At 42.9% G+C, this 14,012-nt stretch overlaps 1 protein-coding gene across 4 annotated transcripts in view; it reads right to left on the reverse strand.

Moving 5' to 3' along the window:
* Positions 1–14,012, reverse strand: part of FLNB (filamin B) — an 88,693-nt gene that overhangs the window by 9,758 nt on the left and 64,923 nt on the right. For all 4 annotated transcript variants that reach the window (XM_035106403.2, XM_035106404.2, XM_035106402.2 and 1 more), the window contains 11 exons: positions 13,255–13,395; positions 11,150–11,278; positions 10,209–10,382; positions 9,200–9,358; positions 8,719–8,922; positions 8,140–8,292; positions 7,310–7,432; positions 3,951–4,217; positions 3,572–3,709; positions 3,364–3,479; positions 1,213–1,345 (listed from right to left, as the gene is read on the reverse strand). In XM_035106403.2, coding sequence (XP_034962294.1) covers positions 1,213–1,345; positions 3,364–3,479; positions 3,572–3,709; positions 3,951–4,217; positions 7,310–7,432; positions 8,140–8,292; positions 8,719–8,922; positions 9,200–9,358; positions 10,209–10,382; positions 11,150–11,278; positions 13,255–13,395 — 1,737 coding nt within the window. The remainder of the gene's footprint in view (positions 1–1,212; positions 1,346–3,363; positions 3,480–3,571; positions 3,710–3,950; positions 4,218–7,309; positions 7,433–8,139; positions 8,293–8,718; positions 8,923–9,199; positions 9,359–10,208; positions 10,383–11,149; positions 11,279–13,254; positions 13,396–14,012) is intronic.

Consider the following 14,012-nt stretch of genomic DNA (forward strand, 5'->3'; position numbering starts at 1 on the left):
ATGCTGGACGCGGCAGGAGGAGGAGGAAAAAAATAAGACATCCCTTGAAAATAAGCCATAGTGTGTGTTTTTGAGGAAAAAATAAATATAAGACATGTCTTATAATATGAGAAACACGGTAGGAGTTGGAGCTGTCACTTAAAAACCCGTTCTTATTGCTTTAACCACCAGCGTGCTGCAAGTTATTTTTCCAAGGGTCTATTATAACGGCTGACAAGCAAGGCAGGACGAGTCCCCCTTGAAAAATGGTTATCCACTTGCACTGGTAGAAAACTGCATTTCTTTATTCTACAGCAAATATTATAATTATAGCACAATTGAGTATAGCTTGTTCCTTTTAATCAGTGACTAGTCTGAAAACTGTCTGGGAAACAGAATCCTAGAATGGTAGCGCTGCATGGTTAAAAGTAGCTAGAATTGGCTATCAAAAATGTAAGGCCAATTTAAACAAATCGGCACCGGCATCAGACCCTGTTAGAATCAGCCTACAGATATACCATGTATTTCAAAAGTGAAGGATGAAGGGAGAAAGAGTTAACGAAAATGTATAGGGGACAGGATGGAAAGACAGGAGCCATTTCAGGTAGCTAGAGTTGAAATATCTACAGCAGGCTTCCTCAACCTCAGCCCTACAGATGTTTTTGGCCTACAACTCCCACGATCCCTAGCTAACAGGGCCAGAGGTCAGGGATGATGGGAATTGTAGTCTCAAAACATCTGGAGGGCCAAGGTTGAGGAAGCCTGATCTACAGGTACCTGCCCTATGTAGGATTATAACTTTTCCTTGGGCCACAATTCAGTTAAAAGTTGTGAAGCAATCTCTCTACTATGCAGAAAGATGCATATGCAGCCATTCAACCAAGATATTAAGCACATGCAACCTCATGCACACCTCTGTTCACAGGAGGACTTCCTCTCTGCACAAACGAACAACTGGGGTTGTGGTAAAATGCACATGCCAATTAGCCTTAAAATGGGTTATGCGGAAGTATTTTGTTCAGTACAGGGGAGTTCCTTTTTTCCTTTTACCGCCAAGGAAGTAATACAAAATTCCTTTGTGGAACAAAGTCCTTTGTACAATACTGTAATTCTATGCTGTTTCTATACTGGCATGAACTGAAATTGCCACCTCCTGTTTAATTATTACAACCATTTTGACTGTTTACATATTTAAAGCAGTTTTTGAGTACCGAGTTTACGACACACCCTTACCTTGCTCCAATTCAGAAACATGGCATTCTTCTACAGCTCCAATTGGGCTATGCACTTTAGCGTCAATCTTGCCCTTTGCCCCGTTAAGCCTTATAGCGAAGGATGCTGGCTGGTTAACCTTCAACCCAGACTCCTAACAACGCAATAGTAAGATCCTCACATACATATTGACATTTGGCTTGCAAGGAATATGTAACAGTTCAGTCCTTTATGCCTCCAAAATTTAGCAGCAGCTTTGCCTATTTTGTCTAACACAGAACCAATATTTGACACATGGTAGCCCTGTATCGCATTTGCAAATGTAAAGTTATTGCATTACAGAAGTTATGGTTGTGGAAAAACATTATCAGTCTCACTATTTACAAAAATATGTCTGACAAGGACATAAGCACCCCTAACCCTGCTATGTTATGCTTTTCCCAATTGAGTACTGTATTCTCATGTCTTAAAACTAGGAATATTTTTTATTTTTAACTTCTTAGTTCCGAGGGTTCCAGATACCACCAAGTGATGTGATCTTGTCTTAGTGAGCTAATTATATTCCTGAACGGCAGTAAAATACATTCCCAAAGTGTGGGCTTGGTTAAGTTTGTCTACCCACGCACTTTTTTCTGGTCTGACTATAAGTATGCAAGGTCATCATTTTGCTACAAATGTAGGATGCCAGCCCCAAAATCATCAAATGCATCAGCTTTAAAACAAAATGCTTGTCTGAACTTGCTTTGCTATACTCCCAAAATCCCTTGAAATCTCTCTTCCTAATTGTGTGGCTAACTCATTAACATGCTGCCAAAAGCAAATTCCCATATTGCATCTAGAATTAAGCCTGGGGCTTTCTGCTTAAGCAAAGCATGTTTCACCCCATGCCAACAAATAAAATTTTGGAGATTTCTGTTAACACGCCAGCAAAGGTGGAACCAAAAGCATATACCAATGCACACCTGCTCCCCAGCAGTGGCCACCACACATACAAAAAACCACAGTCTCCTGGTGTTATGAATGTGTGATTCCCGCCCCCAGGCACTGGAAAACTGAAGTTCCATCAGGGGAGGGTTGCTGGAATGCTGTGCTTTTGCTTTCAGTGCAGAGCTTACCTTAATTTCCACTTAACAGTTTTATCCTCAAGAGAGAAATAAACTGAAACTGACAAAACAGCCAGCTAAAATACACCAAGGAAGTTTTTTATAAAGTGCCAAAAGACATCTTTTGTAAAAAGATTACTCCTCCCCCCCCAAAAAAATATCAGTTTTATTTCCCTCTTCAGGGTTTAAGTCAGCTGACACCACACATTCTGTCAAGAGTCTTTAAATGAAACACAAGAAAAACATCAGTACCACAGCAGCTAATTATCGTCCTTGTAACTCCTTGTTCTAAGTTCAGCTCTGGCTAGAAAGTTACACCAAATGTCAGTCTATAAAACCATAGTTCTGAAAAGCAGTGCAATTTAACTAATACTGCTGCCTCAAGCTGCAGCAAATCTGCACATGATGGGCTGGATGACGCTCAATCTGAGACTTCCAGGCTTCTTATTTTAGATTAAAGACAGTCACTTAAAAATGTTGCTTGCTGCACACCGCACAAAAGTCAGGATTGTGTACAAACTCAAGCCGCTAGAAGTCTGGAATCCACTCAGACTTTGGCTGCTGTTTAAGAATCATTTAAAGTACAAGCTTGTGGTTTTGCAACATCTGCACATGTGTGAATTACTGCTCTGTGCTCACCCCAGAGCCTCATTTGTTCAACCATGTGCATTCTGGGAGCATATGCCAAGCAGAAATGTTGCATGTTAGCCTAACTGCCTTGTCAGCATGCAATCATGCAAGCCAACTTACCCCTCTTAGTATTGCTTCATTGCTGAACGCTGTCATACATAGACAAACCTTGTGAGAAAGTTAACAGCAAGGTTTATAGGACTGCTTAGTGCCACTGTGCAGGGAGAATGGAGGCCATGGTTGTTCCTTAGCTGAATAGCACTAGGAAAGAGTCGCCCCTTTTCAGATGCTGTTTCCTAACGTGGAAGGCCTACATGCTTGCCAAGGGATTTCCTCTGAAGAAGTGTAGCTAGTGAGCAAGTAATAATTTTAAGGAGCTTGAGCACAAGGATGGTATCAGCTTGTGGTAGGCTATGGGAGATGCTTCCTTATGTCTCACCTGAAGGCTCATAACAGTGAGCCTACGAGCATCATCGGAAGGAGCAATCACAGGAACCAGGTAAGGGCTTTCCGGAATATGCTCATCGTTGAATTTGATGGACACTTCGTAGTTACCTGGAAGAAATAAGAACTTTGGTAAGCAAGGAGGAATTGTTTTTGTGGTGTTTTGCTTCATTTCAACTTGCTAATACTTAAGATATCCATACCAGGCTCTTGGGCAGTGTACGATACACCACACGACCCGTCTTTATGGTCTTCAAAAGCAATTTCCGCCTTACTTGGTCCTTCTACTGCAATGGAAAGACCTCCAGCTCCAGCTTCCCTTGTCCAGATGCTGAACTCAGCTGTTAACAACAACAACAAGCACCCAGGAATTAGAAGCAGGCAAATGACCCTCCAATCCCTTTGTGATATGGGGCTCTGCAACACAAAGTGGTAGTGCAGGGTCACCAGGCTTCTAGAAATGTGTTCTAGTGCTACAAGGTGTAAGCACCCTGTTCCAAGGTTACAGCTATCGTCCCCTCTCACTGCAAGGCCCTTAGACCCATGCCAATCTATTCAGATGAAATTTAGTGAAGGTCTTACCTGGGATGCCTGCCTCTGCTCTTTCAAGTCCTGGACCGCCAGCTCTGACCTTATTGGCCCCTCCTTCACCAAGCGGCCCAACAGTAAACTGGAACGGACTGCCTGGCACATGCTGTCCTCTGTATTTCACATCCACATTGTGGACCCCCATTTCTTGCGGTACAAAGCGGACACAGTACGTGTTTTTATCATGCTCTACTATTTCTGCGTCTGTCATTCTCCCAGATGGGCTAGTGACCCGAGCTGACATGTCACCAATGTCGATTTCTTTAAAAGAAAGAAAGGAGCTGACCATTAATGGGGAAGCAGGTAGATTTGGTTTCTAAACATCTTACTCTGTCACACAATGCCCAGTGCACGAGGGCAGAATTCCCCAGTATTTCAGTTGTTTTGAAACCTTCCTCATAGGAAACCCAGTCACCAAGTTCAGTTGACTATACAACTGAGGTTCTTGGGATCTACTGGAAGTTCCAAAGTCAGCTGCTTTCAGATGTTTGAGCTGCCCTCAAATGTTACATGCAAAGTGGCCCTTGAGTGCACATTCGTCATACAGTGGTACCTCGGTTTATGAACACAATTGGTTCCAGAGGTCTGTTCATAAACTGAAGCGAACTTTCCCATTGAAAGTAATGGAAAGTGAATTAATCTGTTCCAGACGGTCCGCGGAGTACTTAAACTGAAGCGTTCATAAACTGAAACGAACTTTCCCATTGAAAATAATGGAAAGTGGATTAATCCGTTCCAGACGGGTCGGCAGAGTACTCAACCTGAAGCGTACTTAACCCGAAGCATGGGTGTAATTGGTTCCGGAAGTCTGTTCATAAACTGAAGTGTTCATAAACTGAAGCGAACTTTCCCACTGAAAGTAATGGAAAGTGAATTAATCCGTTCCAGATGGGTCGTAAACCGAAAATTCATAAACCGAAGTGTTCATAAACCGAGGTTCCACTGTACACCAAAACACTTATCTGGCAGACATTTGCTGGGAACCTGATGGAACTCAACTTCCCAGAACTGCAACCAGCAAAACATAACTGACAATCAAGTGAGTGCATACCAAGCATTCACCTGTGCATTCAAAGTGTCAGATATATATTAGGGACGAGCACACACACCTATCAGTTCACCTCAAAAACCAAGAATGTCCACAAATCCAATTATTTTGTCACCCACCACCCTTGACAAGCAAGTCACGGTGTCTCCATTGACTGCAGAAAGCAGAGTTAAGAGAGCCTGCAGCTGGTAATGAGAAATCTTTGAGCCCCCACCACCCATTTTTGAAGCTATAGAATCTCTCAAATGAAATTAAAAGAGAATATTTCAAAAGAGTTAAGCATATTAAGCGGCTCCCTTTTCCTGCAAAATATGGAATTGGGATAGAGCCTCAACTGCACTCACACTTAGTCACATGCATTCAAGTGTGGGGTAACAGTTAAATTTGAGCCCACTCCCCCCTTTTTTGAATGTGCAGGTGCACAATTCAGAAAGCAGTCTGCCTCTTTCTGAAGCACTTGACAAATGAATCAAGAGCTGAATCACCCAACTTAAGTCCACTTCATCCCCCATCCCAATAACTACTGGGAAGTAAAAAATGACCTTTTCCTGTTGACAGAAGAGGATTGAATTTGCAGGCACAAGAGACTCCCCCCCCCCACAACACAGCAGATCAAATCTACCAAGTTACAGACAAATATGGCCAGGATGGGTTGTGCTTAGATCCTTTGAAGTTCAAGGAAAGGAAAGGAAAGGAAAGGAAAGGAAAGGAAAGGAAAGGAAAGGAAAGGAAAGGAAAGGAAAGGAAAGGAAAGGAGGGAGGAACGAAGAAACAAATTTTATTTGGGAACATAATTGGATTTATTGCAGTGAACATCACCCATTCTGAGGACTGATAGGAATTGGAATTCAACAATATATGGAGGGTCACAGGCTCCAATACTGACTGAGGGTTTGTTACAGGTCTTCGTAACAAATACTTTTGCTGCTTACTTGCCATGCATTGCACCTTAAAGCAGATTTTATTGAAGTATGTAATGTGGTTATAGGACAACCTCAGTACTACAACGTACTCACTACCCCTAAGGAGCCAGGTATGTAATACATCTGTAGATCCCATAGAAGGAATGATTGGAAACTTTGTTGTCTGATGTTGGCTGGGTTTTTTATGAAACTAGGACACCGAGATTCTCTCAATTGAGTCTGGCAGTTTTCCTTCTGCTCAACACACAGGAAAGTGGGAATGAACTGGTGTGAAACACAGGACAATCTCTCCAGACATATAGCCATTTGGAACCATGTAACTATGAGAAGGCAATAGAGGGAAAGAAAGGAACAGAAGACAGGAAGACCAAGATTGATTAGAGCAGTGGAGAAATAGACAGAAACAGACGTCAGAACATGTATTAAACTGAAGGGGCATGCTGAATATATTCTGTATATTAGTGAATTCTATGAGCAAGATAGCATTTAAAGAATATTTATTCCTTAACCAGTCAATTGTTTTATGTGTCTTCCCCAGTTAGATCCACATGATACAGATCTCTATAGTAGCAACTGTGCTCCTACCCTTCCAAAAATACAGCTGAAGTACAAACTTCTGTGATCATTCTAACACCTGTACTTCACACATAGCATGAATGCATGAATTCCCAGAACAGAAATTTTGGGCATATTATTGCTGTGCTACAGTGAGTTAAGCCATGGTTTGGCTTAACATGTAGCCCAAACTCAAGCTCATGGTTTGTTTCCTCTAGACCAGGCATAGGCAACCTTGGCTCTCCAGATGTTTTGGAACTACAACTCCCATGACCCCTAGCTAACAGGGCCAGTCGTCGGGGATCATTGGAGTTGTAGTTCCAAAACATCTGGAGAGCCAATGCTGCATATGCCTGCTCTAGACAAACCATAAACTGTAAAACCAGGAATAAACCTTGGTTAATAAAACAAATCTGGGTTCAGCCGTGTGCTAAGTCAAATTGCGGCTTAGACTCAGGTAGATTGGCAGCAGGAGGAAGGTCTACGAGGCAAAAATAATGATATCATTTTGAATAGCTTTAAGTCCACATTTGGCTTAGCATTACATGTGAACCAGGTCACTTGTTATTAGAACTGAGCCAGTGTGTGATGTGCTGGAAAGCAACAATTAAATGCCAAGGCTGCTTCATGGGGCTAGGAAGAAATGAGTGTGAGCCCTACCATGCAAAGCCCCGATCTAAATAAGAATGCCTTCCCTGATCTCTAGAAGTATTTGGATAACATTCAGTTTTTAAATCTGATTGCAAAGACTGCCCAGAAGATTCAATGACTTATTGGTTTGTGGTTTCCAAAATACTGTAGCAGATGTATTAGTAGAACTAACTTACCTGGAATTTTTAAGTTAAGATCACACAAGCTTCCAACCGTGGCCACAGAAGGAGCCCGCCGGGTACGTGTAATGCTTTCCTTCACCCTTCCTTCACCACTTATTTTCACGGTAAACGGGCTCCCTGTAGTTAGTAGAGACAAAACAACATTGAGTTCCATCTATCAGTACAGGAAGCGTAAAGACTTTCACAGGCAATAAAGTAGCATATCGTCTACTAATAGTTATTTCCACTAGCATCTTAGAATTCTTTCCCACTGAGGAAGGCTGGACCACTGCATTGTTAACTAAGGACATTAAGCATGAGACTTACCAGCGATGACCATCAAGGAAGCCCCATCTTCCTACATAGGTCAACTTGCTATTTACACACATTCAGCTTTACATGCTTCGTGAATTTTAAATAAATTAAAGGCGGGGCAGGTGTCCGGAGGGGGGGAGGCTTTGGCAATCCCAACCACCAATGACCCCAAAGTATTTTGACTATACGTGATTTTGGCTTTGCGAGCTACACCCTAGAACGCAACCCCCACGTACGTTGAGAGTCACCTGTACCAAACTAATATTCTAGTTTGAGTAACAAAGAGGTAAGTGTTACACTGCAGCAGGAGACAACCCCTCAAACAAAAGCATATTCAAGGTGTGCAAGAAGTTTATTATCCTGCCTTCCAAAATTTAGCAATCAAGCTTCTTCAGGCACTTTCACAACATGAAGGCCCTGGTGGGAAGCCTAGCTAGTGTCCTATAGACTCTGCACTTATTACAAGAGGTCAGCGCTGGTGGGGAAGTGGACGACCAATGGCTCTCCTATGACGGCTTCTTTTCTCTTACCTGGGATGTGCTCATCAGCAAATTTAGTAGATACTATGTAGACACCAGGTACAGTTGGAAAGTAGGAAACTCTGCAAGTTCCATCCTCTAGATCTTCTGTCTGGATATCTACTTTGCTAGGTCCTTCAACTGCCAGCGATATCCCACCATAACCTAGAAAAGAAAGCAGCCGAGATGAGTGCAAGCAGTTGTGAAGAGCTCCAACGAGCACTGCCTAAATCTTTATGGAGTCGAAGGGCTTTACGGATTGCAGTCATTGTATATTAACCATTACAAGTGAGCCAGACGTTTCAGCTCATGGTCACATATGAGGTTTTGCTTGATATGCTACTTGTGGTATAGAGCTGTGAGTTTTAACCTATATGAATTAGCAGATTGACAGAGCTTCCAAAGCTGTTCTACATCATGGCAACCGCCATTTACAAGTCAGAGGCAATTTTGCTCTGCTCAGTTGCTGTGATGATTGGACAACGGCGTCTCAGAACAGCAACAGTAGATCAACCACATCACAGGTGGGCACCCACAGCCCACAGGCATCCCTTAGATACTCTCTGGCAGCCCAGGAATTCCAGTACTGACCTGCATCTCTTGTATCTACAATGAAGTCACACATTTCAAACGTGCGTCCTTCAACCAAGCCACGTCCAGAAACCCTTGCTCTGCTCGCATCACCAATCTCGGACTGGACCACCATAATGGACACCGGACTGTTGGGGACGTGGCTCCCGTTCTTCATAATACTGACCAGGTGCTCTCCCACCTCCCGTGGAATGAATGAGATACCTGCCAGACGGAGGTTAGCGGCATGACAAATTAGTAACTTGGCACTTTATCTTTTCGTGTCGTTCCCCCCTCCTCCCACACTGTCAAATCACAATACAGAACTGGAAGATAGCTGGCATTAAATATTATTTGTGGCATCAAAATCCCACTCTAGTCACAAATCAAAAGTATTATTTGTTTCCAATTGTGGCCCAGGCTCACAAGCTTCCCCAAGACCACCCTTGCCAGCACCACACAACCAATACATCAGCCTCCCTAGAAGATGATTAAGACTTACCAATGTGGTTATTGGGTAGCCTTTTCAGAAGACAAGGTTCATCTCGGCCAGATGGGGCTTTAATACTGGCTGTCAAGAGGCTAAGATCAGTCTCGTTAATGTCTAACAGGAAGTCAGCAGCAGAGCCCAGTTTAACTTGAGATTGCTTCCTATTGTCATCTTTAAGAAGGAAAATTTCCCATTAGGGTTTTGGATTAAAACACTACTAGATATTAACATTACTGGATCTTAACATTCTGGGCGAGGGACATGGGTGGCGCTGTGGGTTAAACCACAGAGCCTAGGGCTTGCCGATCAGGTCAGCGGTTCGAATCCCCGCAACGGGATGAGCTCCCGTTGCTCGGTCCCAGCTCCTGCCAACCTAGCAGTTCGAAAGCACGTCAAAGTCCAAGTAGATAAATAGGTGTACTGCTGCGGCGGGGAGGTAAATGGCGTTTCCGTGTGCTGCTCTGGTTCGCCAGAAGCGGCTTTGTCATGCTGGCCACATGACCTGGAAGCTGTACACCGGCTCCCCCGGCCAATAATGCGAGATGAGCGCCGCAACCCCAGAGTCGGTCACGATTGGACCTAATGGTCAGGGGTCCCTTTACCTTTACCTGTAACATTCTGGGCAAACCACCCAAATGCCTTTCCACTTAAATTTACAAAGTAAGCATCGATGAGAATCAGAAGACATGTATGCTGCTTACAAATGCAAATTTATGCTCCATGAAACCAGGACTCTAGTGGACAATAACTGGACAACACTTGGCAGCTCAGAAGTTATTGCAGGGAAGATACCTTTTGGTTTTGCAATTCATCCTAAATTACTGGGCAAAAGCCAGCTAAACACAACATGTCTTCATCACACAGCATGGTTAAAAACAAGTTGTCAGTTGTCCGTTTGCAGCCTACACAGAGTATGGTGTTCAAGGCAAGTCTTTTCTTTATGTAAATTTATACTAAATGCAATGGATTGCAAACACAAAGCTTTTAGGCCTATCGTAGCTGTTTCAAGTGCTCCTCGTACCTGTGATTTTGGCAGTGAATGGGCTTCCTGGGATGTGTTTGTCATTGTATTTGACTAATATACTGTAGTTTCCTGGAAGAGTTGGCAAGTAAGTCACGGTGCAAGTGCCATCTTTGTTATCAATACAACTGATCTCTGCCTTGGAGGGACCTTCAATTGCTAGGTCCAAACCACCTGTCACATTGGAGAAAAAAGTGCCACAATAATTCTCAAACTTACATTTTTCAAGACATGGTCCGAAATAAAAATCAGTGAACTTCAATTAAGAACCAAGTTGCAGTTTCAGATGCTTGGATTGAGCATCATGGCTAGCCCTCTGAAGATCTCATTTGTCATATGCAAGTGATCTTCAAAAATGTTTTATTGGGAGTGAAAGCAAGCAACTTTGAATTAAGGGAATTAAATCTGTGTCAAACTGACTGTAATAAGCTCTGGATTTCCTGCTGCAAACAAGGGGTTGGACTACAAGGGCAGTAAGACGCTGGGCCCCAACTCTATGGGCTCTATACAGAAACATCTACGTTTCTCCTAAAGGAGGGTTCAGTGTCCAGAATCGTATTTGGACTTGCAGGTACACATCCAAGCTCATCCATAAAGCTCACTTTGTGGCTTTGGGTAGCTCTCAGCCTAACCCATCAATAGGGTCACCATAATGTTAGATGGGACAGTTGTAACACATCATGTAATCTGCAAAATGCTTCAGAAGTACAATCTGTTAGTGATGCTATGTTGAACCATGCACTGGTTAGGATCCCTAAAGTTACTGGGGAAATGAAGAACATGAATTATTTCTATTCACCCTCTATGAAGTCTGATTATAGCATCTGCCTCGGAATTTAAATTTTGGGGCATGCTTACATGGAAGTTAAACATTCCATCAAAAAATCAAACAGGATTCATGTCAAGTAAATTCTTTAGAGACTGCGGAATAGACTACTTACCCTCACCAGCATCTTCTGTGACTATTGTAAAGGTTGCTGGCTTGTTTGCTACACCATAGACAAGGCCAGGTCCATAAGCAGTTACATGTCCACTGTTGGGATAGTTCACATAGAACTGTAGAGGGCTCTCTGCAAAGGTTGAAAAACTATGCATAAACACACTTGAAGTAGGATATTTAAATTATGTTAGCATCTTTTTGTTAATCTTTCTAAAGAGAACGAATATAAATTTGTGTGTTTACTCAGCAATTTAATACGTCTTAAGCTTGCACACACAGAGTTTATTTTCAGTTCCTCCCTATATTCCCTTGCGTATGACAGAGAATGCTACGTATTAAGACCCCTACTATATAAGACCAAGATCTATCTACTCCAGCATCCATTTGCCACAGTGGATAACCAGATGCTTATATAGGAAACCCATAAGCAGGAAGACATGGGGGCAATCACTCTCTTGTGCTGCAGTTGTCCAGCCATTCATATGCCTCTGATGCTGGAGAGCCTTGCAAGAAACTAAATGCAAGCTCCACTGTCAATCATGAGCATTTAGGAAAGTTTTCAAGCATGCTGCTCAGTTCCAGTAACTTTATCTTCCTCTGATTTCAGTGTTTCACTAGTTTCCATTTAGGTTTCACATTTATTCACTAGAGCACTCCAGAAAGCCTACTACTGCAAATAATGAACATATGCAGCACCCAACCCTCCATCAAAGTCTCCCACAGGACTTTGCCTTACACCTCCCAACTTATACATCCACACAGCAGGGACTCCAACCATCTGGTGCAATTGCTTTCTACCGGCAAGCAAACACCAGGTCCTCGGTGATGCCCACGTAAAGGATCCTATTCCTTACAAATTTATCAACTGGTTGCTGCCAGTGAAGTTTGAGTTTGCCAGGTGGTTACTAAGCCAGTCATTACAGAGCACATTTAAAAAAGCCAATGCTATTTTTTATATAATAAAAAAGTCCAGATTTGTGCAGAGTCTGTTTTTGTGGCTGGGACTTAACTGGCACTTCTATTTCTAGCTGTGTCACAGGCTTCAAAGCTGAATGTGTCCCAGTCCCCAAAAGCTATGAGCCGGCTCCAGTTTGTATGGATGTGCCCCAGTTCAAGGAACAAAAAGCTCCTTTTGACATGGGCAGAAACCTGCAATGCCGCTTCCATGAGTAGATAAGGAGCTGTACACACAGGTAGTATGGAACAGGATGTCCACCTCTTTTTGTTTTATTTATTTCGAAAGCTGCCTAGTCAGAAAACTCTAAGGGATGTAATAAAAATTATTTGGGCCCTGGCACTACAGGTGCAAAAAGGCACCGAGTGTGACCCTCGAAGCACTAGTGTGCCAAAGAGGAAAAATATCTATGCAGAATTATTGGTTGTATCAATACCAGTAACCCAGGAGAATGTGTATGCAAAAGCTGACCTACTAGGGATTTGTCCATTTTTCCAGATAAAATTAATTGAAAATTCTTGCCAAGTAGTAAACCTTAAGCTAGCTAATAGTGTTGGCTTAAGAGAGGAGGCGGGGGAGTGGGGGAGGCCAGATGGATTGTATTCAGATTTCATTTTTACAACTTCTCAATGAAGATGATGCATGCGAGACAGCCAGCAAAAGTGGCGCAGGCAGTCAAAACTGGTAACGTAAGTACTTCACTAGGAAATTGGGCCGAGCTCTTTATAGCTTGATCCTTTCCACAGATTATAGTTTAAGCAAAGGAGACCTAATATTTTACACATGCATTTCAAAACTTTTTCTCAATTCTAGTTGTAGTACCTCCTCACTAAAATAAGTTAATTATAAGTTCCAAGCTAACTGCAAAAGTAAGGCCACAAAACTCTGTCCACAAAAGCCAAATCTGTTTTAAGTCTGGCACAGGCTGTAAACCCACTAAGAATTCCTCCTGCCTTCACTCAGCTACCCGCCGCCATCACCGTACGAGACATGCAATACAACCCTAGACCAAGACAACTCATAGGATTGAAGTGTCCACCATTGAAGAAAATAAAGTGTGAATAAAGGCAGCCCTCACCCTGCAAATCAACAACAACAGCTGAGTTCTTATAACATAACGTAGCGCTGATTTGAGATCAGCTGGCACTCACCTGGAATATGACTGCCCATGTATTTGATATGCATTTCATGCAATCCAACCTCAACAGGGGCATAGCTGACTGTCACAGTGCCATCCTTGTTATCAACAATATCTGCTGGTGCAGTCTTCCCCGAGGGCATGTGAACTTCCCCTGAAAACGCAAGGCTCAAATTGAACTCAAACTGCACAATACTTCAAAAAGCAAATCCATATGTTTTGGTGTTTTCACACTCAAATCCACATGGTATTGGGGCCCTCCCTTTCACTCATATAAACAGGAGAGGAGGAGGAGGTTATATAAAGGTGCAAAGGTTTCCCTACATTTCTTTGACAACACTTCCAAAAATTCTCCTGCATTAAGGCTTGGAGATCCATTTATTCTTCTGATAACGACCAGAGTGTAACGCACTAATATTTTTTAACATAAGTCGTGTCCTTGAAGGTTGGGCTTAGACAGGCAAAATCCATAAAGCCATCAAGGTCTGGTGGCATCTACAACTCTCTCTAGAGTTTGCCATGGCCTGCCAAAGCACAGACTGTTTCAAGCTCAGGACTGCAATACCTTTCCCCATATGAAGCTACCCAGGCCTTGCAATCATGATCGAAGGCCCTCCTCTGTGTGTCTCCTCCATAAGAGATCTGGAGGGCGGCAACATGAGAACAGGCCTTTTCTGCAGTGGCTTCTCACTTATGGAATGCTCTCCCCAGGGAGGTTCGCCTGGCACCTTCATTGTAACACCTTTAGGCACCAGGCAAAAATGTTCCTCT

Source organism: Zootoca vivipara, chromosome 2 (genome assembly GCF_963506605.1).
Source record: "Zootoca vivipara chromosome 2, rZooViv1.1, whole genome shotgun sequence".
Classification (NCBI taxonomy): domain Eukaryota; kingdom Metazoa; phylum Chordata; class Lepidosauria; order Squamata; family Lacertidae; genus Zootoca; species Zootoca vivipara.